Source organism: Anabas testudineus, chromosome 3, assembly GCF_900324465.2.
Source record: "Anabas testudineus chromosome 3, fAnaTes1.2, whole genome shotgun sequence".
Lineage (NCBI taxonomy): Eukaryota > Metazoa > Chordata > Actinopteri > Anabantiformes > Anabantidae > Anabas > Anabas testudineus.
Genome location: NC_046612.1, coordinates 26,652,836 through 26,678,595, shown reverse-complemented (window position 1 = coordinate 26,678,595; position 25,760 = coordinate 26,652,836). Strand labels below are relative to the sequence as shown.

Genomic DNA, 25,760 nt, shown 5'->3' with positions numbered 1-25,760 from the left:
GTGTGTACTGTTGCACCTGTAAGTACCCAAAATGGTGACGGCCATGGATTGATTTACTTATGCACTTTAATATGCTATAGCTTTTATTGGTAACTTTATCATTTTAAAAACAGACACCTAAACTCTTGTGAAAACTCAAACAATAATCTCCCTCTCTATTAAAATGATCCTATAATTTTCTTACTCTGATCAGCAGATAGAATAGCTTTAAGTTTTATTTTGCTATATAACATATTTTCTGTCTCTCTCTGTGTAATTGCAGGGGGGTAAATTCGTGCATCTGCAGGGAGGTGTCTGCAAGTGATTCAAGTCGTAAAACCCAGACCCAACCACCAGGGGGTGTCCGTAAGTGTTTGAACTCACAAAAGCCAGGCGCTTTACAACGCATGTTATCTTGCAAAGACAGATAACGTGTTGATCCGGTATATTTTGGTATGTTCTAACATAAACGAAATGGTGGCACTTAAAATGAGGATAAGATTGGGGGTTTTAAGGAATGTGTGTGATCTCTGACCTATACTGAGCTAGTGCGCTGTATTTGTCCATTGTGTAGGATTTGTTGTTCACTTTATATTTCGAATGTGAGTGACTATGTAATACATTTAGATAAGTGTTCCATAAATACATTTAATATTATTATTATTACTACAGCTCTCTTGGTCTAATAATAAAACATAGAAAGACAAGTTTTATTATTCTTTTAACGATTTTGTCATTACAGTGATTCAGGGGGATGTCACAGATGTTATGTAAAAATGAGAAGGAAACATTTTGGTACAAAGATATATTTTAATAAAAGATAATATATTTTGACATTCCATTGTTTAACAGATGAAACAAAATGTGTTATCACATTCTTTTATTCACAATTGTTTAAAGCAGTTTTTTTTGTTTTTGTTTTTCTTTTTGTTTTTAATGAATATTTACGTTATACAGTAATTATAGTCTTTTTCAGAAAGAAGATGCAGTCTCAGGAGAACCATTCTCTTGTAGGACCACCCCTCTGGAACGTTCAGTTTTTTTGCAACTTTTATGCTGAAATGTCAGTTCAATATTTGAAGAAAAAAATGTTATTTTTGCCCAGTCTGCAAGACAAATTTCCAAAGTTGGTTGTACAAATTTCGAAACAGTTCTGGTTTGTGTCAGGAAAGGATACTGTTGGTTTGCCAGGATCAGGTTTGTACTCCTGTTTCTCAAGAATGTAGCAATCCACTTTATACCGACGTTAAGATATGTGCTGCTCCCGACTGCGCCAGTGGACTGAGTACAATTCTTTTGATGCATCCATTTCCTTACAGATAACATTTCTGAAAAAGGACCACTCTTCAAAAGGTAAAACTTATGGTTGGCATTATAGACATGTCAAATGTGTCATCATCTGGATGCCTCATGTAGAGGTAGACCAAATCCTATTAAAAGTGGCACGAAAGTCAGCCATCAGAACCTTGCCCTTCAAACTTTTGACTATGCTTGAAAATCCTTATGGACTTTCTCTTCCTGGGAAGGATCATGGCATCACCCATATGGCGTTTTGCTGAGGATTTCACCGTATTTTCCAAGCTTCAGCTGTAACAAATTTGTGCAAACTAAGAAATCAGGAAGGGTCAACACTATTTCACACCACTGTAGTTTTATATAGTTAAACCAACCCTTTTCCACACCCCCATGTACTCAGGATGTTTACATTTACTAATTTTGGCAGATGCTTTTATCATAAGTGATTTTTTTTATTATGATTTTTAATTCTGTATTCTCTGACTCAGCATTTTTCATTTGTTGTTATTTTCCCCTCCCTCGTGTGTGTGTGGGTGAGGGGGGGTCTCTTCCTCCGCTTCCTGATAAAATGGCAATAAGTAACTGTATTTTATGTAAAAACAGGTCAGGGTAGGAAGTGGTGTTAATTGAAAAACGGAGCCAAACCGGCAACAGAAATGACGCAGTCTTGGGGGCGTGGTTTGATGATCATAGGGGGCCTCAGGGAAGGTGATATCATTGAGGTCAAAGTAATCAACCACTTTTTGACAGAAGCCATCTCCTTATTATCTCTCATTGAGCAAATACTTGCAAGGATAAAAACAAAGGAGGAGAAGGTACTAATGGCTGGTTATAATTAGGAAAAAGAAAGAGCAGAAACATTCAAGTTTGCCTGTGTAGTTAGACTGTGTCTGCATTCTATATACAAGTATATTTCCATTTTAACTAACCTACTATATTATATTTCTATTTAGAAAAATGCGATGCACAAATTTCATTACTTAAAATGCTTGTTGTTATTGATAAAGATTAATTAATTCTCACATTCAATGAAATAGTAATCAAAAATAACTTTGATCAAAATACACTGTACAGTAAATATATGAAAATAAAAAATATCATACATTTGCTACACTAAGAAATCAATTTCTGTCACTGATCAACTGTTGAACTTGTTTAAGACAGACAGTTCAATCATTGAACTTCCAACTGTCCCACAAATTTGTGACACTACAACAAATTAATAGATACAGTGTATAATATTATACACTTACTGAATTCACTTCTATTGTTCAGTACCTTAGCTACCAAATTTATATTGTCAAGATAGACCACCAAAAGTAAATACTGCATTAAAACAAAAAAACTCCCACTGACATAGTTAAGTCCCAACACATTCATAATGTCAGAGAGCACACACATACAGCTGTACACCACCAGAATCCACAAACAGTAAAGGACAGTCATAAAAGTCTATCACCTTTAGGCAATCCTCATACTTTCATGATTTCATGGTGCAAATTGGAACAACAATGACCAGGATTACAGTGCAGGTAGCGGCTGCGATCAGTGCTCCAATCTTACACGCCTTAGCCCGTCTGAACTCTGCTTCTTTTCTCTTGAGCAGTGAGTCATAGCCCGGTGTGTAGATGTCTTCCATCCAGTACTCGAGGTTGTTGGGATTTAGAGACTCCTGGATCTGACGAAATAGAGATAATGTGTAAGAGGTTAGGTTTAGGATTAAAGGTGCATATTTTGTCCTATATTATATGTACTGACTAGTGAAAAAAGTGAAGAAATGCAGTTACAGTACATATTTGCACCCTGATTTTATGAAAGTAACTTTAGCTTCATTTTGAAGGCTGGAGAAACCAATTGAAAAAACACGAAAGGTTTTACTCTGAGGATATGTGTACTAACAATAAAATTGGGCACTAGACATTTTTGATATGGACAAAAATCTTTGTATGCTTAAAAAGATTTTTTAGACAGCAACTACATGACAGCTTGTTTAAACAACTTCTTCTTTCTTTCCTTCGGCTGTTCCCTTTCAGGGGTTGGTACAGCAAATTACTATTGCAACAACACATCATCAGTAGGGTAAAACTAACCTGTCTCACGACAGTCTAATCCCAGCTCACGTTCCCTATTAGTGGGTGAACATTTAACCCTATCCTCTGCATCCTCTTCTTTAACACCAACTAACTTCATACAGTTTTTCACTACATCCATAAATCTTCTCTTTGGTATTCCTCTAGATCTCCTGTCTGGCAGTTCCAACCTCAGCCTCCGATCTCTTCACAATCTCTCCTCTGAACATGTCCAAAACACCTCAATCTGGCCTCCCTGACTGGGCTGTTCTTCTGATGTACTCATTCCTATCCTATCCATCCTCATCACTCCCAAACTTTACTGCTACCTCCTAGACACTTCCATACCTCCACTGGTATGTCATCAGGACCAACTGCCTTTTTACTCTTAATCCTTTTCAATGCCCTCCTCACTTCACTCTTGCGAATCTTTGCAACTTCTTGCTCCACAAGTCACCTCTTCTATCATTTGTGTTCTTTCATTTTCCTCATTCATCAACTCTTCACAGTACTCTTTCCATCTTCCCATCACACTCCTGGCACCTGTCAATACATTTTCATCCCTATCTTTAATCATCCTAGCCTGCTGCATATCCTTCCCAAAACACCCTGACCACCCAGAGCCTATCTCACCTCCACCCAGATAACTACACATCTTTTTCAACTTCCACCACTTTTTCCTCTGCTTTGACTTAATCATCTTAATTTTCCTCACTACCAAAGTCATTTTACACATCACACCTTCAATTTCCAGCTTCAATCATCACCCTATCTGATACTACTAAGCACAGTGAGTAATTGATAAATTTCATCTCTAACCCTAACCCTTACTATAATGTAAGGGCATTACCTTTAAAGATACATTTATAATATTGTATCACAATGTTCACTGTTGCTTGTATAAAGTATTATTCAGTATAATGTATTTCTATTGGTCACTTTACCAATTAAATAAGCACCACAGCAGTCATGTCGTGCAACTATGGTTTCATTTACAAATGTTTCCCAGATGTTTTTTGATAATTTGTTTTTTCATACAAATGTTTTACAATTCAACCAGTAGTGAAACTACTGAGACTAATGAGGATGTCACAGAGAATTGCTTGGTCTTCTTCGGAAGCCTAAACATTCCTATGAAAAAGAGTGTGGGTGTGATCAGAAACCTATGCACTGGGCAGAGAGCATTGTTAGTAGAACAGAGGGAAAGAAGAAAGAACAGAAACATTAAAATGTCACTTAAAACTTGTGGTTATTTTAACTGGAATTTTATCGAATATCGAAGATCTAGCAGGAGAACTTATACAATGGACAGTTAAGAAGACAACAGACATAACAGCATTTGCATTCTTTATGTTGTGGGAGTGTTGGAAAAGCCAGAGTGGAATGAAAAAAAAATTTTATTGAGCAAGATGTATGATGAAGGTGAATATGGGAGACAGTCATGGGAAGCAGGGAACTCGAGAGGGGAACTCCCAGAGTTGTCTTCAGCTAGGCCTGTTCTGAGACTATGTGCACAAGGGAGGGATCCAGAGAAGGCTTCTTCAACAGTGGAGTAATCTGGGCCTGCTTGAACAATGTGGGAAAGGTGCCTGTTGTGAGAGAAGTGTTGATGATCTGTGTAATGATGAAGGCTGGTATTACTGGTATTAGTATTTTAGTATCGGTGCAATAGCTTGAAGAAGAGTGGAGGGGATCGGAACTAGAGAGCCGGTGGTCGGGCGATTCAAGAGGAGGAGGGTGGATACATCATACTCTGACAGTGTTGAAAACGTGAAGTGAGATGCGTCGTTGGGTTTAGTTAGCAGAATATCGTCGTCAGGAGGAGAGACCTGGGAGCTGATGGCTGCCACCTTGTTGGTGAAAGTCGTCAGCTGTGAGACAGGTGGGTGGCGGAGGAGAGGGTGGATAGAGCAGAGACTTGAAAGTGGAGAACAGCTTTGTGGTGTCTGTGGTGTTGCTGAGCTTGTCCTTGTAGTATTCAGTCTTCGCCCTAGTGACACTGTGAGAGAAAGATTGAAGGAAATCCTGATACTCAGCAAGAGCAGGTTAAGACTTGGATTTGCGCCACTTCCTCTCAGCACTCCTGAGCACCGTGCGTGTTAATTTTTATTCCCTTTTGGATCTAGCTCACTGCTCTTGTATTTAGTCAATACTTTGTTTCTTGTGCCTTTGCCGCACTTAGTTGCTACTTTGTATTTTGCCACACAGTGAACGCCTACACGTTGCCCACCATTTTGTACATCCCAGACATAAGGAATTCAAATGCTGTTATGTCTGTTGGATGGACACCGTCCGGCCCTATCAGGCCAGCTTTGCCCTCAAAGGTACTCCAATTATCTATAAAGCCCACATTATTTTCGGAGCACCACCTGGACATCCAGCGGTTCAGCGCTACCGTAACCGGCTGTAAGTTATGTCGCCATGTCTCATTGGGATGGGGCCAGAGCATATTACAACTTTGGACGTCGTCTTCGCTAATTTTAACACCTCTTTAAAGTTATTCTTGGTAACTTCAGACTGCCGAAGGCGTATATCATTAGCTCCAGCATGTACCACTATCTTTGAAAACCTATGCTGTCCTAAGGCCCTGAGATTACCTTCTATGTCTGGGCTCTGGTGGCTGGAGCCCCTAAGGGCCTGGCTAAATTCATGTGTCTCATTATAGAGTCTCCTATGACCAGAGCTCTTTCAGCTTTCTCAGTGGGTGGATCACTGAGAGGGGCAAACCTGTTGGACACGTGAAGCGCGGATGAGGTGTGCTCCGGTGGGCTAGCCTTAGCCTTAGCTTTGGCTGAGCGAGTATGCCGCCGAGTCGTCACCCACTTGCCTTGCTGTGAGGGCTCTAATGCTGGCGCCACCTCACTTTCAATATTCCGCATCTTCCTTTGCACCTAAAAAGACTCTTAAAAAGACTAAAAATAAATAAATAAATAAATAACTTTTCTGCTCTTTTCTACTCACATCTCTTGAACACTTTTTTGATAGCAATTTTCTTTGATGTTTTTTCTCCTTGACTTAGATTTTGTTTGCTTGCCTTGTTCCTCACTTGTAAGTTGCTTTGGATAAAAGTGTCTGCTAAATGACTAAATGTAAATGGAAATGTAAAAATGGGCAAACCAAAAAGTGCGGAGAAAACCAGAAAGGTGTTAACTGAAAATCCCTAACAACAGGGCAGGCAAAAACGTACAAAGGCACAGGTAAAATTCTGTAATCACGGGGCTGGTCCGAAGGGGGAATGAAAGGTTCGAAACACGCGGCAGGCAAAATTTACATTAGGGCAAGGGCAAGGTTTGACACCAACGCGCCAATAAAACTTCAAACTTTTAGTATAGTGCAGTTGCATTTTCCGTGAACCACTGATTCAAAGCTTGCTTTGCTGTGAAAAAGGCGTGAACGATGACATTCAAAGCCCTGACTGCTTTGGTCCTTTGAGTGAATCAAGTGACTGGGGTGAAAACAATCACAATGTGGAACAGGAAGGAGACTAAAATAAAAGCACATGACAGGAAGTGGAGCCAGGATCATGATGTGCAGTTTACTGCAAAATTGAATGACCCACGTTAAACAGAGGAGGTGGTCTCAGGCATCACTCATTTACAATGCACTTGTTTTGTCACTAGCCAGGCTGGTTCAAAGTTGTTCACACTGTGTCTCAGGTGACCACAGGGACACACATAAAGGCCATGTGGAACATCAGGTAACCATCGAGTGATAACCACTTGGTGACTCCACAGGACATAAGCCTGTATTTCCAGCCAGTCATTCAGAACTGATGAAGCCTTCTGGATAGAAGGGAAAATGTCTTCAAGAACTTTAAACAAGTCCAGTTGACACTAAGCTGCAATTTTGGAATGACTGTGCACAAATAAAAACAATAGACAAAAGCATCAAGGGTGCCTTGCCCAGCGCATGGCAAATGCAATTGGATGGTGCACTCCTGAATACAGGATGGTATGAAATACACACAAAAGTCTCCTTTAGAAAAAACACAATGTTTCCTATGACTTTTTAAATATCAATACAGCACCTCAAAAACAGTATAGTGCCAAAAGCAGAGAGTAGATTTTAAAGCCATGATACACCAAGTCAGAGTCAAAGAACTAGAGAGGACTTACAACTAAAGACTGACCGTTACATTGTCTAATGTTGCCTTCGCATGGGCCAAAAATTGTCAATGCTTGCTTACAATTTTCATACCACTCTCACTCACCACAGACAGTTTACAGCTACTTCTAATCAAGAACGTGTCTAATAAGTTGTAAATGGCACTGGGGTCCATTTCTCTCCTTGTGCAGTGATTTGCTAAGCTGAACAGCCAATCAGAGTGGTCACTCTCACAGAGGGGTTTAGCACTGATGCAACACTGATGAAAAGCTGTTACAGGAGTCAAATTAATGGCAATGGAGTTGCTCACAGTGCAAAAACTAGACTAATACATGATCAATATTGTCTTAACATCTTGGTGTGTTACTACCTTCAGACAAATTAACTTTTCTTACGTTTTCCATAATAGCACGTCTCATCATGCTGATGCATGGAACAAGGTTAATTTTGTTAAAATTTTTGTTGCAATTAATGCGCAGGACACAGGGACAATGCACTTGTCCAAAAAAGTTAATGTAATCTGGACTGCTAAATAAAACAATTGAGACGATCAACAGTCACGACTCTCTATGAAACAAAAACAATTGCAACCATCTAGAAATCAAATGATTAGGTGGCAAAGGGTAAGTGGAAATTTTAGCACTTTTCTACCTTAATGGTACCCAAAGCTCTTAACCATGGCACTTCTTATTGTCATTCATGCAAGATACCTGGCGCAGCAAAACAACTTGGCCTTCAACGTCTTGCTCAACACTTCAACATGTTTAAGAAATGAGAAGTTAGTTAAATAACTTGTTGTCAGCTGAAAAATAATTAAGAGGCTCTTACCTATTTGCTTAGTTAAATCCTGGTGGTGATTTTTTTTTTTTGGATGGGCAGTTTAGTTAATTTCTCCATAGTTTGAACTTGGTGTTGCAGTGTATAATGCCTTTAGAACTATTATTAGTATCCTGTAATTTGGCTTCTCAGCTAACTAACCTTTGCCCTCTGTTCTGATTTTAAGTTGAGGTTTTCTTCAAGGACAAATAATACCACAGCAAAGTAAGATACCTTCAGTATCAGTTGCTGTTTTTACAATAGGTTTCAGGAGATATTTTGTAAAAAGAAGCATTTCATTCAATGACACTTCCTTCATCATGAACCTACTTTGAACTTGTGTCTTTCTTGTGTCTTGTGTCAGTTCCCTACATTTCCTCAGTGAGTCTAAACAATCCCTTGAGATGGAGACTAACACTGTCTATAGCTTTATAGGATTATGAATAGCAACCTATCTGTAGATAACACTGTAACTGTCCAAAGTAATTATAGAGATCTTCGAACACAGTGACATCATGAAACCAAACCAGATGAAACATTAAATTAAAATGTAAATGCTGACATGAAATCAAAATGACTTTAAAATTGGAGCTAATTTTACAGTGATTACAGTAAGTGAACAATACATTTTCAAGCCATTAAAGGAACCTATAAGGACATTCAAAGAAAGCAGTCATAGAGCTTAGCATCTTAGCTATAACCAGAGGCTTGTCAGGGACAGAAATTGATTTTCCAGAGTGAGCATCGATGCTATGCCTCTGTGTCAGAGCCTAACTGCAGGAATCCTGCAGTCACACAGGAAACACAAATACTAATGTAAGGTGATCCCTGTTTTCAGAAAGCCTTGTAGATCACAGATGATTATGAGTTTGGGGTATATGTTTGTGTGGAGAGGTGGTAAGTAACAAAGTACATTTTAGGAGTGGACAGATAAATATGTTTTCACCAAAGTCCAATTTAAGACTGTATGTCTTCTTTGCCAAGAAACAGTTGCTGTTTTTTAAAGACTACAACAGCTGCCAAGTTTCTACCAAACATGCCAACTACACTAGCAACCAGTTAATGTAAGAAAGGGCTACTGCTCAAAGGTTAACAGACAATTCACCGGCCTATTTTCTTCACATGTTGAGCGGCCTCAATGTATGTTATGTCCCCTCTCACATGACCCTAAAATTGCAGAAGGAGTTGCAATTCATTTTAAAGATCTATAGTGTGACTCCATATTAAAGGTTCAGCTTCCTGGAAGTGGATATGTTTTATGCTTTACTAAACAAAACAAAACAACGTTTTCAAACTTCCGGGTTAATCTGAGCCTCAACACAATTATTCTTCTTCACCAATCTATACTAAGCCTACAAAACCCCTAATGACCTGTGCTTTGCCAAGCACTTGGTAAGCCACGTTTTAGAACCATGTAAATTTTTTCTTGACATGACTCAAATCTGCCTAGTATTAGACAAGACTCTATAATTATAATAATTCAAGGAAAAGGGACAGGCAAAGGATGTGCCCTGGTGTGCTTGTGAAGCTGCGACAGTGGAGACTGCATGCATCAGGGAAATTTCCACTAGTTCTGAACAGGATCACAATGGGCTTTGCATGTCCTGCTGCTCTCTGCATCACTGAAACCTGGCAGGGTAAATTTTGTGTAACAGAGCTATAGGGAAACACCATAGGCGCTGGAATCTGCTTCTATATCAACGATGGTGGATGCACTGATGTCACATTCTTAAGTAGATTCAGCAGCCCAAACTTTGTTCATGACTGTAAACCATCATCATAACCTTCATCACAGATGTTTTCCTTGTTTGTACTGGTAGGTGTTTACATCCAGCAGGAGTGATGTGCTGCATCATTTGGCCAACTAGACAATGGACCCAGTGCAAAAACACCTGTATTTTTTCAAAGTACTTGGGACATTAAAAAGGCGAATCTGAGCCTTGAACTGACTAAATACATTATAATCAGCACATAAACTGCACAATCAGCTTGGTTATATATAACCAAGAATGAACATCTGAAAAACCTGTGTGAGTGCCAACCATTGTCATGATACTGTCAATGACAGATTACTTCATACTTTCACTGACTTGCTCTTTTAGTCCTGAGGATGTTTTATTAATTTTCTGAGACAGTGTAAAGCTGTCTGATTTTAATCTTAACTAAAATTATGTGGTCAGACTTGTAGAAATCTGACAAATTTTGGAATACATTTTTTATTTAGTTACAAAATTACTATGGATTTTGTCTCATTTCCACTGGAAGCGTGTAGGGGATCTTACAATGGTCAGTGTGAACATGAGGGATGATTACAGCAACCAACAATGTTTTTCAATGTCCGTTCAAAATGTGAACCTATCTTGAGGTACCCGTTATTAAACTGTGATCTGTACATAGATACATACTTGTATCTGGATAAATAATGGGATCTGATCTTCTTCTTTAGTAGTCTTGTCTACAGCCCTGCTCAGATATCCTGTTAAAACAAGTAAGCTACTGTAACTCAATGTAATAGACCAATAAGACAAACTGTGGTGTAAATGGTGTTTAAAATACCTAAAAGTTACAAAGCAGCTACTGTATGTTTAGTAACTTCCAAAGAGCCATCTTGTGATTTTAGCTTGAAGTCTGCGAGTCCAATACCTGCATGTCCAGAGCTGTGAGTTTCTTTCCCTTCTCTCCTGAGTTGTGTTTATACTCCTCAATGGTCCAGGATGGCTGGCTGCGTTTTCCATCTGACAGGCTGGTGAGTCTCAGGTCGGTGTACAGGGGGCTGCCTTTCACATGGGCCTTGACAGAAGGGGTAAACGGGTGTGGTGAGAAAACCTGTTCAATCAAGTAAGACTCCTTTGGTGGTCTGGGGGGACGATGGGCTTGGGGGAGTTCATATTGACGCTCACGTTCTGCCTGAAAATTGAGAGAAAATTAGAAAAGACGGAGGTCATCATGGAAGCTTCCAGTACTGTCAACCCAAGCCTTTGTGCATTTGGATACTTCTACCCATGTATTACAGAGCAAATGATTTATCTGTAGATTGTAATATCATCAGACCACTGATATAAATGTTTGAGGAGAGACAATAAAATCCACCTTTAATTTGTCATTTGTCATATGTATGTGTATTTGAGTATATTATGGCCAGTTGTAAGAAAGGAAGTTGATATAGCATATACAGTTATGTTCAAAATAATAGCAGTACCAGAATAATCCAGGTTTTTAGTGTATTTATATTTTTTATTGCTACATGGCAAACAAGTTACCAGACTTTCTTTGATCATCCTGGAGCTTATCATTAGCTGAGCCTTTGCCATTCTGGTTATTCTTCGATCCATTTTGATGGTTGTCTTGTCCATTGTCCATTTTCTTCCACATCTCTCTGGTTTTGCACTCAATTTTAAAGCATTGGAACAGCCTTAGCTGAACAGCCTATAATTTATTTTTTAAATAAATGTTTTCCCTTGTCCAATCAACTTTTTAATCAAAGTATGCTGTTCTTCTGAACAGTGTCTTGAACGACCAATTTTCCAGGCTTTTAAATGCATGTTCAACAAGTGCTGGCTTCATCCTTAAATAGGGGCCACCTGATTCACCCCTGTTTTTTCACAAAATTGATGACCTCATTGATTGAATGTCACACTGCTATTTTTTGTGAACACCTCCCCCACCCTCCCTTTCAACTAATTGCCCAATTTCACAGCCTTAAAAGCGAGCACATCATGAATGCTGGGTCTTGTTTGTTTTTGGAGAATCTACTGCACCTACTGGTAACTTGTTTGCCATGTAGCAATAAGAAAGACACTAAAAACCTAGATTATTCTGGTTAGTCACATTGAACTGCTATTATATGAAAATGACTGTATATGACAAATTAAAAGAATCAGATTCGGTGATTGTGAAGGCTATAGCATATGATTTACTTAATTTTCATACTCTACCTCATACTACTGGAAGAGATCAAATCCAAACCTATCAGGATAGAAATGTTACTCAGAACATCTTTCAATTGATTTGCAGTGATTCTTAATTCTAAGGGGACAAGTGGATTTGAACCATGCCAACAGAGTTTCCCCACTGCCTTAACAGAGCCACCAGATCACCAGTTCTCTTAGTGTCTGTCAAACATTCACTTGCCCACTTGTCACTTATCACTTTTTTCCACATCTCTGTAGACCAGTGTCTGTGGTTTTTACACACTGAACTCTTGAAATGTGCATCCATCTTAACTATGGAGGGTTTATGTGCTGCAACCCTACTATTAAATCCAACTCTACCGTATGTAATTGCTGACTGACATGCTCAGTGACCTTTTTCCTTGCATATGACATATTGTACTATAAGGCACCACCATCGCAATGCATCATATACTACGTTTCTCCACTCATGAAAAATCTGTCTCCATGGTCAATGATGATGATATAAATATCTCAAGATGCAAATAAGATGAAAATAAGTAAAATAAATCAGAAATACTGTCTTCTTTATGCAGGGGTGCTTTTTTTTTTTTTTTTTTTAAATCAAAAAGTGATAAATTTTGTTTTGCCATTTTAATTTTTCATCAGTATTTAGTATAGTAGATAGCAGTGCATGGAGGGTATTATTAATTTATTATTGTTCTACTGTGAACAGTAGCCTAATGTTTTTAAATGTTTAATCGTGCTTTTTGGTTATTTTTATGTTTTGTATGTAAATGTTTTTTGTGTAGAGACAAAATATAAACTATTAATTTATTTAATTTAATGTATAAATGCAGGAAAATAAAAAGTGAATCCCATGATTCAAAGCAAAGGAAACAAGCCAGACTGTAGTTTTGAAAGGGTTCTACATAGCAGGCTCATCTTAGAGTAACAGCTGGTGAGCTTGTTGATGCTAAAGTCCATTGGCAGAAGAGTTGACTGTGGCAGTTGCGTCCCAGTGGTTATATTCTGTTTTTTTTAACCACTTACTTCTGCCACCTCACAAAGCTTGGCCAAAAGGTGAATCAAACAAGCACCATAGAAGACAGGCATTTACTGCTCAGAACACTCACTATAGCATACTAAAAATAGATTTTTCACCAAAGTACAAGACTCCTTGTGTTAGTACATAACATTAATATTCATAGATTTGATTTTAAAATGATTGAGAATGATGAGGAAAAAGCTGCATCTGACTAGCTTGATGTCCCAAACTGGAATGGTTCCCAACTAGGACTGGGCAATATGACCAATACTGCTCTTTCACTTTTATGCATAAATCTCTTTTTGAAAGTTATTTCCATCCCAGGGCTCTATACCCTGTGTCAACCATTTTCATTAGCTCTAGAAAGCCAGTTTTTCTACCATTCAAACTAACATCATTTGTAAAACTAAGAAATATAAAAGTGGACTCGGTACTGCTGAGCTCTTACATCAAGTAAAAAAGGCCTGTTTCAAATAAGGTCCTGGACCTCTCTTAAAATAACAATAATGTCTGAAGAAACAGACAAGATATGTTGACTTTAAAAAGTTAAAACTCGGATCAATGACTTGATAGTGATATTAGATAATACTAACGACATGACCAATGATATCCACCAATTGTCACACATGATTGGTCTCAAGATGCAACAAACTCAGCTTTAGGACATTTATTGTATTGCCAGCATGGGGAGGGCCCAGTGAATGAGCATAATAATCAAAAGGTAAAAAAAAAAAAAAGCTGCATGGCTGTGCACAGGCAATATGGCTCCCACAGTGGAGATAGAAAATAAAACTGCAGAGACAGAGAGAGACCCTGGCTGGCCTCCATCTTGGCAGCAGTCCATAAATAAGTAGAAAAGGAGCCGAATAGTGGATAGCAGTGGAGTTACTGATAAGCAGTCAGAAAGGACTAATGGCTCAATGAGTTCTGGATAAAATTGTGCTTTAATCTCCTCCCATGTCTGAGGAATTATATTCATTACCATTACTGGAAAGTAATGGTAGTGAAGGAAGATGATCACATAATGTTATCAGCTGTATTTTGTCCTACACTGTATTTTGAATGGATGTCATCCCTGCATGACGAGTTCATACATGAAACATTAACACTACATGAAAATTAATTATTGCAAATCTGATAACAATTTTGAGATAGTGCAGGCAAATGATAATTTCATGGCCAGGCATTACTCCATGACTTATCAAGCAGATTTCATAACAAAATATTTTTAATACTTATGAAGCCAACTATATTGCTGTTTTGTTCTACCGTGATTTAATTAACCGACTAACAACTTACATCATGCTGCCACTACGTTTGTGTGCATTCATTTATGCACATCAAGTTCAGGCATGTTTGTTGTTTGTTATGTCTATTTTTCAATTTTTTCATTTGGATCTGTGAAGTCTTTAAGCTAGAAATGTATCCCGACATTGCTAATAAACAGGCCACATCATTTACATGAGGTCACCTATCAAACCAATGGAGTCAACCAGCGTGAGTTAGACTGAGTAAATACAATATAGTTCATGGAGTAGTAACTTACACAAATGAAAACACCCCAATATTTGGACAAACAGCCTCACACGAAGTCTGAAGAACAAAAACTACATAACTATCAAAATACTTACAATTTGAACTGCATGATGCATCTTGAACTAGCTTTACCTGCTGTGATTATTTAGCTCAAGAATTTGTAACTCTAGCTCTAACAACATTTGAAGACATTTAGAGCACTCGGAGATAAATTAGGTGTAAACTTTCGTTTCACAACAACGGTCTTTGTTTCCAGCCATTCTGAATCTCAAACCCACAACTGACAGTGTTCTTGATACTCAGATTTGATAAACTTGCATAGACAAACACAAGGGGTGTTTGCTGATGATGTGCCTCTGTAGTACTTGTTAGACATTTCATAAAAAAAAAGAAAGAAAAGAAAACAACGAACGAACAAACAAACAAACAAACAAACAAACAAACCAGATGTGGAGATGTGTGATCCAGTCAACAAACTTACAAATGGCAGAGTCCAAAATGGAGTGCAATGTGCAGCAAACCAGCAATGACTGGAAGACTGAGGGGACCTTATAAAACAACAGAGACTAACAGGTGAAACAAATCCGTAATTAGTGAGCCTGTGAGTGGAGGAAGAGGAAGTCCAAGAATTAGTGTATCTCCTAAATCCAGACAAGACAGAGGTTATTTTGTTTGGTCCTAAAAATCTCAGAGACAATATTTTGTCTAATCACATTCTCACCCTTGATGACTCAGATGTCTCAATTGGCCTCAATTAACACTGTAAGAACTCTTGGAGTTATATTTGACCAGGATATCTCCTTCACTTCATACATCAAAGATATCTCTAGAACTGCCTTTTTTTTCATCTGAGAAACATTGTTAAAATTAGGAGCATCCTGTCCCAAAGCGTTGCTGAAAAAGTAGTCCATGCATTTGTTACTTCCAGACAAAACTATTATTACATTACATTATTAATAGGATGTCCCAATAACTCATTAAAAAACTTTGTACCAGAAGCTGGTGCAATGGACCAGCAGAGCTTCAGATGGCACAGGACTCATGTCAAGATAAAAAAACAAAAAACAAAAAACTGAAATCTCACTATTACTTATCCACTTTCTGCTGCTTCTGTCAGCAATTAATGGTAAAAATGATTCACTGATTGAAGCTTTTAATCATTGATCACATCATATGATATGTTACATATAACTTCCAATATCCATACCTACTGTCAGTAGCATCACTAGCCTCTCTTGTTACACAATAGCATAATTTTATCTCAGACCCATCACATATTCAAAAGGAATACAGAATGACTGAAATTAACAAGAAAGATCATTTTCCTACACTGGCTTCTTTTCATTGACTTTAAATAGAATTTAAAATCATTCTCCTCACATAAAAAGCACTAATACACATTAAGCACATTAGTAATGAAGTTCTGTCATATCTTAAAGACCTCATAGTTAATTTTTTTTTCCCAGCAGGACACTTATCTTTCAGAGTGCAGGTCTACTTTTGGATCCATGAATTTCCAAATGTAGAATAGAAGGCAGAGCCTTAAGCTATCAGGCTCCTAGTTCAGGTTCAGAAGGAAGCCAACCAACCTGACCAGTGTTATTTTGTTGCCTGCTGTTCTTTTTTTCTCTCCTCTTTCCACTCACCCCAACAGGTACAGGCAGATGGCTGCCCACCCTGAGCCTGGTTCTGCTGGAAGTTTATTTTGTTAAGGCGAGTTTTTCCTCTCCACTGTCATCTAATGCTTGCTCAAGTAGAACGGTTGTGTTTTCTATATAATTCTATACAATTCGCCTCTTTTCCCATACAACTACATTGTGGAAAGTGATCCCAAAGTTACATATTGTATTAGGACACGTGCCAGTGATTAAACCACCAAGATTGGGGTGGATTTACTAGGTCATATGTGGATGAAGTAAGGCACTTAGCCAAGCTAAGTAGCAAAGACTATGAAGAAGTATTAAAAGAGATGATGTCCCAGATTAGCAAAACTATTAAGACTTCGGAACCAGAGGATGCAGATGAACAGTGACCAAGGTCCCACATTCCAAATCACATATTCTACTGTGAAGAAACCCCCATCTCTACCTAAGTAATATTAACCCACCTGAAATTCAGAAGGTCGTGGTTAAGTAAATTGTATGGAAGGAGGACATGGGCCTGCACTTGCAATTCCCAGTGAGGCTCAGTTCCTTCTCCAGAAAGACTCCCAGATTCATTAATGAACTGGATTATGACACTTGGCGCTCAAGTTGAGTTGCTCTTCACTGATCTTAATATGGCCCCATTTTAGATATGCAGAAGGATTCTTGAGAGCCTGCTTTCCCCTGCAGCTGACATACACATGTGGAAAAAAATGTTGGTACCCTTGTGCTAAAAAAAGAAAAACCCACAAAGGTCACTGAAATTTAAAACTTAAAACTGACAAAAATAATAATAAATAAAAAATTACCAAAATTTAACTTATGAAAATCAGAAATAGTTGTTGAGTTGTGGTTCAACAAAAATGAAAAAAAGAGAAAGTTGGAAAAAAACAGCATGTTTGGAAGAAACTAAATTATCCCAGCAATTCTAGCTTACATTTAAACTAGATTCAGTCCCTGCTGTGGGATATAGAGAGGCTGGAGTCAGTCAGCAATGTCCCTCAGATGTGCCCAGTAAAGAAAGAGGTGGAATGCTCAGTGGTTTGCTAGTCTACCACCTCCAAACAATAACAGAGATCATATTAAGCTTCCTATGGGGCTAATTGGCAGGAATTGCACAGCCCAAGTGTCCATTAAAGGCGAATAGTTTATTTGCCTGCTTGACTGACTGTAGTTAAAGAGGGTATTGCTGTTGCTTGTGACCTCCCAAGTGCAAAGTCTGTTGTCCTTGAACATCCATCCTCATCCTCACTGTATGCTGGCCTGCTAGTGAAAATATTGCATAGTAGACATTCTAAATCATGATGATAAACTCCCTGTAGTGATCAGCAGTGAGGCTGTTCATGATATTGTCATCCCTGCAAAGTATAAAATTGCTGAGATAAGTGCTTACAAAAGCATCATGTCAACAAAGCGCTGAGGTGCTGAGGTGTCACAGAAAACCAATTTGAATTTTAATTTTGGTGAGTCCCCAGTCCCCTCAGTAGAAGATCTGACGTAACTAAGTTCCTGAACAATATGCCTGATGTGTTCACAAAGCATGACCTGGATTTTGGTCAGACAAAGTGATGAACCACATAAAGCGCTCTCGGATGAAACTCCGTATAAACCTCATGCTTGATCGATACACCCACAAGCACATTCAAAAGCTTCTCAATACTAGGGTCATCCAAGAGAGTCCACTTTTCGTCTCCAATTGTGGTTGTCAGGAAGAAGTAATGGCCAATTTCGATTGAGCATTGATTACAGGAGACTAAATCTTCACACAATCAAGGACGCTTACGCAATACCAAAGCTGGAGGACACCTTTACAGCATTCTCTAATACCATGTTTCGACCTGGTTTATTACGTTTTTTTTTAACCATGTCCTGTCCAGCAGCATAGCATGAAGCTTGATTGGGCCTTTGTGTGGCAGTTTGTTTTTCAGGGTTGTTTTATCCAGTGAATATTTACTCCCTTGTGGTAACTATTATGTATATGTCCAGTGTGCATATATATTACCAGCTTCAGGATCGCAAAGGGGAAAGAGGGTACAGAGGGAAGGGACAGAGAGAGGGGGGAGACAGAGGGGGACAAATAGAAGGAGAATAACACCTGAAAATAGTACAACCAGCAACACAATACACACACAAAAAAAAGAAGAAGTAATAATAATAATAAAATACATAATAAAAAGGGAAAGATATTTGAATAAATAAAGCTAGAATGATAATGACAACAGAAATAATAGTAATAGTGAGCAGAGCACAATGCAAATATAGAACAGAGACCAACCAGTTCACGCACAAGCAAATATACCACATCTCTCCATCACATGCAGAACAGCAGTCACCTCCATAATGTTTCATACTTGTGTTGGCATGCGGACGTGCAAGCATGCCCACAAGTGCCACCAGTAATTCCTGTCAAGGGTGGGACATGGCCACCATCGTTTAAAAGGTCCAGCGAGTGGTGAGAAGAGACCCAGCCAGAGCACCCCACCGCCCCCAGGGCCAGGAAGTCAGGGCCAGGAAGTTCATGCCTTGCTCCCCAGGAAAAGCAGAAGCAGCCACGGAGAGAAACCTCCTGGTACAGGCCAGTCCAGCAGCGGCCGCCCCGGGAAGCAGGAGGTGTGCGTGCCCCGAGCCCGCAACAAACATGCATGCACTCCCACAGACATCTGCCCATCCATACCTATACGCACACATATACACACGTACACAGTGGACCTGCGCCACCCTGGGCAGGGCCCATGCTCCACCCCACTCCATTTTTATTGTATTAGTTGTAAGTCTGGGTTTTTAGTCATTTTAAGCATATTTGTGTCCAAAAGCATATGGATGGTTGATTAGTCTATCCATGTTATTTGTTGACTGTTTACCTTTAATGAACCCTGTTTGGTCAGAATGGATTGTGTAGGAAGTATTTTTTTCTAGTCTGCCAGTGATTGCTTTGCAGAATATTTTCAGGTCTACATTGACACAACAAGTGAAATTGGTCTGTAACTTGATGGGAGCGTGGTATCTTTTCTTGGATTTTGGAGCAAGCTTATGAAGGCCTCATGTTCGAGAGTAACATTCCGTTTTGTAAAAAGTTGGTGCCAGCATTGTCCAGAATTCCTTATAGAACTCAGCTGGGAAACCATCTGGTCCTGGGTGTGTTTTTTATTCTGCATCTGCTGTAGGGCTTCATGGAGTTCAGTCAAGGAGAGTGGTAAGTCCAGAGTTGTCTGTCATCCAAATCTGCCAATACTAATTTCATTTCATTTCATTTCATTTTCAAGATTCTATGGCTACAGTAGGTGAGTCTGTGATCTGTTGTTTTGATAAAATTCTTTGTATTATATTATTTATTTCTTGGAGTCATGAGTAATGTTTCCTTGAGTTTTCCTCTCAATTATTATTTAATTACAATCTTAGTTTTCTCAAGTCATTCATGGTGTTATCCTGTGAGAAAGCAGCAAAGGCAATCTCTAGTAATTTAATTTTCTGCTCTAATTCTGATTCATATAACTTGTCTTTTTTTTTTTCCTGTGTGATGACTATGAAATTATTCTGCCTCACATGACGGCCTTAGCAGTCTCCCAGAGAAGACAATGTTAGGTTTCTGGTGTTTCACTGAATACCACAAAGGTTGCCCACTCTCTTTTCATATAACTTATAGTGTTGATCTTTAGGTAACAATGTATTAAATCCCCAATTAATGCTTGGTGGCATGAATACGTTTGTATTTATGCCAATTCCTGTTATTCCCTGCTGTGCTTAGCCTGTCCAATTCTGGGTTACATACCAGATTAAAATCATCTCCCATTTTAAGCGTTACACTTGAGTGAGCAGATAGTGATGTAAAAAAGTGTGAAAGAAAGAGTATTGAGATATTTGAGGTTTTTTTTGTTTGTTTGTTTTTTTGTCCCTTTATCAGACCACCTGTTGTCAGTAGAGCCATGGGGTAGATTCCTGGTCATGGTAAAGCTGTAAATTTACTGTACATAAAGCTTATCCACGCTGATGACCGCTCTGCAACCCTCACTGATGAACCTCCCCTGGATCGGAGACGGCCTGCGATGTCGGCCCAGGATCTCCTTGGGAAATTGGTCATTGACGCTATAGTTAATTCCCATCAGCTCTCTGCCTCGGCTCTTCACTGGTTCTTCTTGCTTGAAGTTTCAACCTCACACTCACTTTTTGTTATTACCAGATCAAAGTTGAAGAAGCAGATAAGCCCAAGACTTTTGTGTGCCCTCTCGGCTTTTGGAAATTCAGCAGCAGGCCTCAAGGTGTAACAAATACACCAAGCACATTTCAGAGATTGGTGGAAGAGTGCATAGTGGGCATTTGAAAGAGGTTTTTGTCGACAACTCGATTGTGTTGAGTTTTGGTTGAAACTGTCCCTTAAAAAGGGCATTATATTTTGTATCTGTGTGGTACCCAGGTTACATCTCCCAAGATGGAGTCCAGACAGACCCAGACAAAATTGCTGCCAGTGTCTCAGAACGTCCAAGAGTTAGATCAGTTCACCAACAAGAATTTGAGATGTAAATAAAAAAGCTCCCCACCCCTACATACTCCATACTGATGCTAGTACCATTGGTTTACGTGCTCTTTTGTACCAGGAGCAAGGGAAACAGCTGATGGTTATAGTCTAGTCATTCAAACTCCTGTATCGCATGGCAAGCAAAACGCTGATGCTGATGGTCTGTCCTGTCAACCCCAAGAAGCTCTTTTTGATTACCCAAAATCTCAAAAGGAAAGATATATATCAGCAGCATACACAAGAACATCTGTCAGGTCCTGAAACCATTGATGCAGTAGACCAGGCTGTTGTACAAATGGTCAATGGTCTGCACTTATATAGCGCTTTTCTTCCTAACTGATACTCAAAGCACTTTTACCACAAACAATATGTTTATATTATTCATCCATTCATGCATACAAGCACACACAGCTTGCTGCTATGCAGCTGATCTGACTCACCGGGGTCAACTTGGGGTTCAGTATCTTGCCCAAGGTGGAGCTGGGAATCAAACCGCTGATCCTATGATTGGCAGCCAACTGCTCTACCTATTGAGTCACAGCCACATTTGTGAGAGGCAGCTTGTCTACAGAGACAGTTATGACAGTTCAGATTGTGCTGGTGGTGTTGCCCTTGCTGAGCTACAGGCAGGAAGGTGGACTACCAGTTGTCACTTACTTACTACACTTAATGATTAAACAGGAAGAAGCTCAATGTAAATCATGTAATTTCCAAGCTTGATGAGCTGAGCTCTGTAAGCCTGTTCTAACCAGCCTATAAGATCATATTGACCACATGGGTATCGAGTATACACTAGACCTTATGATGGCTATGGATGTAGAGAGGAAAGTAAAAACCTGTGGAAGATGTGTTTCCAGAAAGGCGTTGCCAGAAAGAGCTGCACCCTAAGTCAATATCACCACCTCAAGGCCTCTTCAACTAGTCTAAATAGACCTCCTTTCTCTTAAACTAGACAGCAGTGGAGCTAAGGGCATACTGGTGATCACTGATAATTTTACTAATTATCAGTGATCACCAGTATTAAGTATTAATTAAGTATGCAGCTGCCATCCCAACACCCACCCAAAAGGCATGTACATTTGCGAAATGTCTGTGGGACATCCTTATTGTGCACTATGGAATCCCAGGAAAACTGCATAGTGACCAGATTTTGAATTTCATATGATTAAAGAGCTCTGTCAAGAGGCTGGCATATGGAAGGTGAGAACTACCCTGTACCATCCCAGGGGCAACCCTGTTGAGCTATTTAATTGCACCATGCTTGAAATGCAACAACTGGAGCAAACAATTAAAGAAATATACTGTGGAAATATTATCTTCCCATACAACAATGCTACAAACAGACACAACTTTACTACGCTGTAAACTCTTGTTTGAAATGTTCATTTAAGGAGCAATAAAAATCTGTTTTTTATTGTAAGACCCTGCAGACTGCACATTTGCCCAGCAACATCTGGACACCACAGGCTGCCAGTCAGGGAAAAGTTTAGAGCCCAAACTGGTTTTAAGACAGACATAGACTTTTAGACCTGTGTAGAATTTTCTTTTCTGAACAGGTGGACCTATGCATAGAGCTTTATTCAATTCAATTCAACACCTTTCCTTAGTTGAAGGTCTTTGTGTCACTTGATTTTATGGCAAAGACAACTTTCCTTTCAAAGCCTTCACAGAAAACATACTTCTGACATAATTAAAATACAGTTTCAGAATTTTATATATTGGAATTATTTGTACATGTCCTATATTTAATTTATATACTTAAAATACTGTATATGACAGATAGAATAAATAATTGTCTATTTCAACTGTCATGTTTGACATAATTTATGTCAGTGGGTTAAGTCATCACATCGTTGCTGTCCTTGTTTATTAGTAATCAACCTTAAGGTGTCTTAACTAAACCAGCTAATAATTATAATTAAAATTATTATGTATTATCTGACATACTGTGGATATCGTCATTATTCTATGTGTATTATGTGTACATGATTAGCACTCTATCTCAAATAACTTGTCATTACTCTTTCATCCAAACTTTTAATCAAAGTCCTTGGAGTTTCCAAGAACTACAAGACTGACTGACTTAGTAGCTAAATACAATTTTATATAGGCCTACAGAATTTCCAACCAGTGGTCGCTGCCAATAATAAAGCACAACAATAGTTTGGACAAAGCCCTGATGGTTCCAGACGTCTGTTGTAAGTTTCACAATGACTGGCTCACCTTCACATCAGTGTAGCTAGTGAACATCACAGAGATGACTCTTCTTCATTTATAATTATTAATTTCTTGTGCTGCTTTAATGCAATGGTAGAGACAAACTGTATAATAGTTACTCTAGGAGAGCTGGACTGGGCCGTAGAATGTTCTTAACCTATCAGCAAAGCCAGTATCTGCTCCAATGTGCAAGGAGGAACAGGATGAGCACTGCTAGAGCCCTACAAAATAACTTCCAGGAGGTCACTGATGTAAATGTCTCTCACCAAACAATCAAAAAATTGATTTCATATTGTTGGGCTGAGTACTAGACTTCTTCTAGTGGGCCCTATGCTCACTGCTTAACACCATTGAGCTTGACCGGCATTTGCCATAGAACACCAAAAATGGCAGGTCCGCCACTAGGGCCCTGTGCTTTTCACAGATGACAGCAGGTTCATCCTGAGCACATGTGACACACGAAAGAGTCTGGAGAAGACATGGAGAACTTTATGCTGCCAGTAACATCGTTCAGCATGAGCAGTTTGGTGGTGGGTCAGTATTGGTCTGGGGAGGCATATCCATGGAAGGACGCAAAGAACTCTACAGGCAAGAAAACAGCACCCTGAGTGCCACTAGGTATCTTTGGACTCATTGTCAGACCCTACGCTACTGCAGTGAGCCACCCTCCTGGTGAACGACAATGCGGTGCCTTATGTGGCGAGAGTATGCAGGCAGTTCCTGGAGGGAGGTTATGTTTCCATCCATTCAACATCTCCAGGTTGCACCTCAGACTGTCCGGGAGCTCAGTGGTGCCCTCGTCCAGATCTGCAAGGAGATACCCCAGGACACTATCTGTTGTCTCATTATTATCTTATTATCATTGCAATATTGTCATGCCTGTATACAAGCATGTGGGAGCCATACTAACTACTGTGTGCCATTTTGAGTTGCTAATTTGCATCAACATTTTAGCAAAATGGACTATCCTGATGCATAATTTCTTCACTCTGATTTTTAGGTTGTCTTTGAATACAACCCTCTCTAGATTGATAATTTTCATTTCCATCAAACGATGTGGCATTGTTTCATTCCTAACGCATTACCCAGTCCATTTCTGTATAGATATCCAGTATAATTATACCTCCATTGAGATCTGATGTGTTTTCAAAGTGTTTGAATTTTATCTTTAATTTTATTGATCAGTGTATATTATTACACAGCATATTGTATACAGTACACAGAAACATGCAGTGAATGTCGAAAGGGCAGATTCAGGTAGGTAGAGATATTACCAACAAAGCGCGACCTAAGCCCAAACCAGGCTGCTACAATAAACAATCAAAAAGCAAGGATAAAATTACTTAGCATAACTTTCTATTTTAAGTTTTTTTCTTTTTCTCCCCATTACATTAAAGTAGCAGAGCAATCTAGCCACAGGGGTTGCAAGCCAGTTACTTCTGTGCCAGTCCCAAGCCCGGATAAATAGAGAGGGTTGCGTCAGGAAGGGCATCCGGCGTAAAAATTGGCAAAATAAACATGCGAATCATCAATAACACTTTCATACCGGATCGGTCGAGGCCCGGGTTAACAACGAACGCCACCGGTGCTGTTAACCTACAGGGTGTCGGTGGAAATTTGACTACTGTTGGTCGAAGAAAGAGGGGAGGCAGAAGGGTTCGTGGTCAGAGAGAGAAGGGAAAAGGCAGGAACATAGATTTGAGAATAGGGACTCTTAACGTTGGCACGATGACAGGGAAAGGCAGAGGTAGATGTTCTGTGTGTGCAGGAGACAAGGTGGAAGGGCAGCAAGGCACGTAGTATCGGAGGAGGATACAAACTGTTCTACCATGGTGTGGATAGGAAGAGAAACGGGGTAGGAGTGATCCTGAAGGCGGAGTTTGTGAACAATGTTGTAGAGGTGAAAAGAGTCTCAGACAGGGTGATGAGCATAAAGCTAGAAATTGAAGGGGTGATGGTGAATGTGGTCAGTGGGTATGCGCCACAGGTTGGCTGTGAGTTAGAAGAGAAGGAGAGATTCTGGAGTGAGTTTGATGAGGTCATAAAGAGTATCCCCAGACGAGAGAGACTAGTTGTTGGAGCAGACTTCAATGGGCATGTTGGTGAGGGCAACAGAGGTGATGAGGAAGTGATGGGCAGGTTTGGTGTGAAGGAAAGGAATCTGGAAGGACAGATGGTGGTGGACTTTGCTAAGAGGATGGAAATGGCTGTAGTCAACACTTACTTCCAGAAGCGAGAGGAACATAGAGTGACATACAGAAGTGGTAGAGGTAGGAGTACGCAGGTGGACTACATCCTATGTAGACGAGGTCATTTGAGAGAGGTTAGTGACAGCAAAGTGGTGGTAGGAGAGAGTGTAGCCAGACAGCACCGCATGGTGGTGTGTAAGATGACTCTGGAGGTCAGGAAGAAGAAGAGAGGGAAGACAGAAAAGAAGACCAAGTGGTGGAAGTTAAAGAATGAAGAAACTTGTGAGGGATTCAGGCAGAAGTTGAGACAGGTTCTGGGTGGTCAGGATGAGCTTCCAGATGACTGGGAAACTACAGCAGAGATTATCAGGGAAACAGGTAGGAAGGTGCTAGGTGTGTCATCTGGAAAGAGGAAAGAAGGTAAAGACACTTGGTGGTGGAATGAGGAAGTACAGGAATG

The 25,760-nt window shown here is 39.5% G+C and overlaps 1 protein-coding gene across 1 annotated transcript in view; it reads right to left on the bottom strand.

The window, feature by feature from the left end:
- Positions 1-911: 911 nt before the first annotated feature.
- Positions 912-25,760, bottom strand: part of minar1 (membrane integral NOTCH2 associated receptor 1) — a 33,733-nt gene continuing 8,884 nt past the window's right edge. Inside the window, exons 4-5 of the mRNA XM_026377564.1 lie at positions 10,908-11,171; positions 912-2,953 (exon numbers count right to left, since the gene is read on the bottom strand). Of these exons, the coding sequence (XP_026233349.1) occupies positions 2,756-2,953; positions 10,908-11,171 (462 nt within the window). The 3' untranslated portion in view covers positions 912-2,755. The remainder of the gene's footprint in view (positions 2,954-10,907; positions 11,172-25,760) is intronic.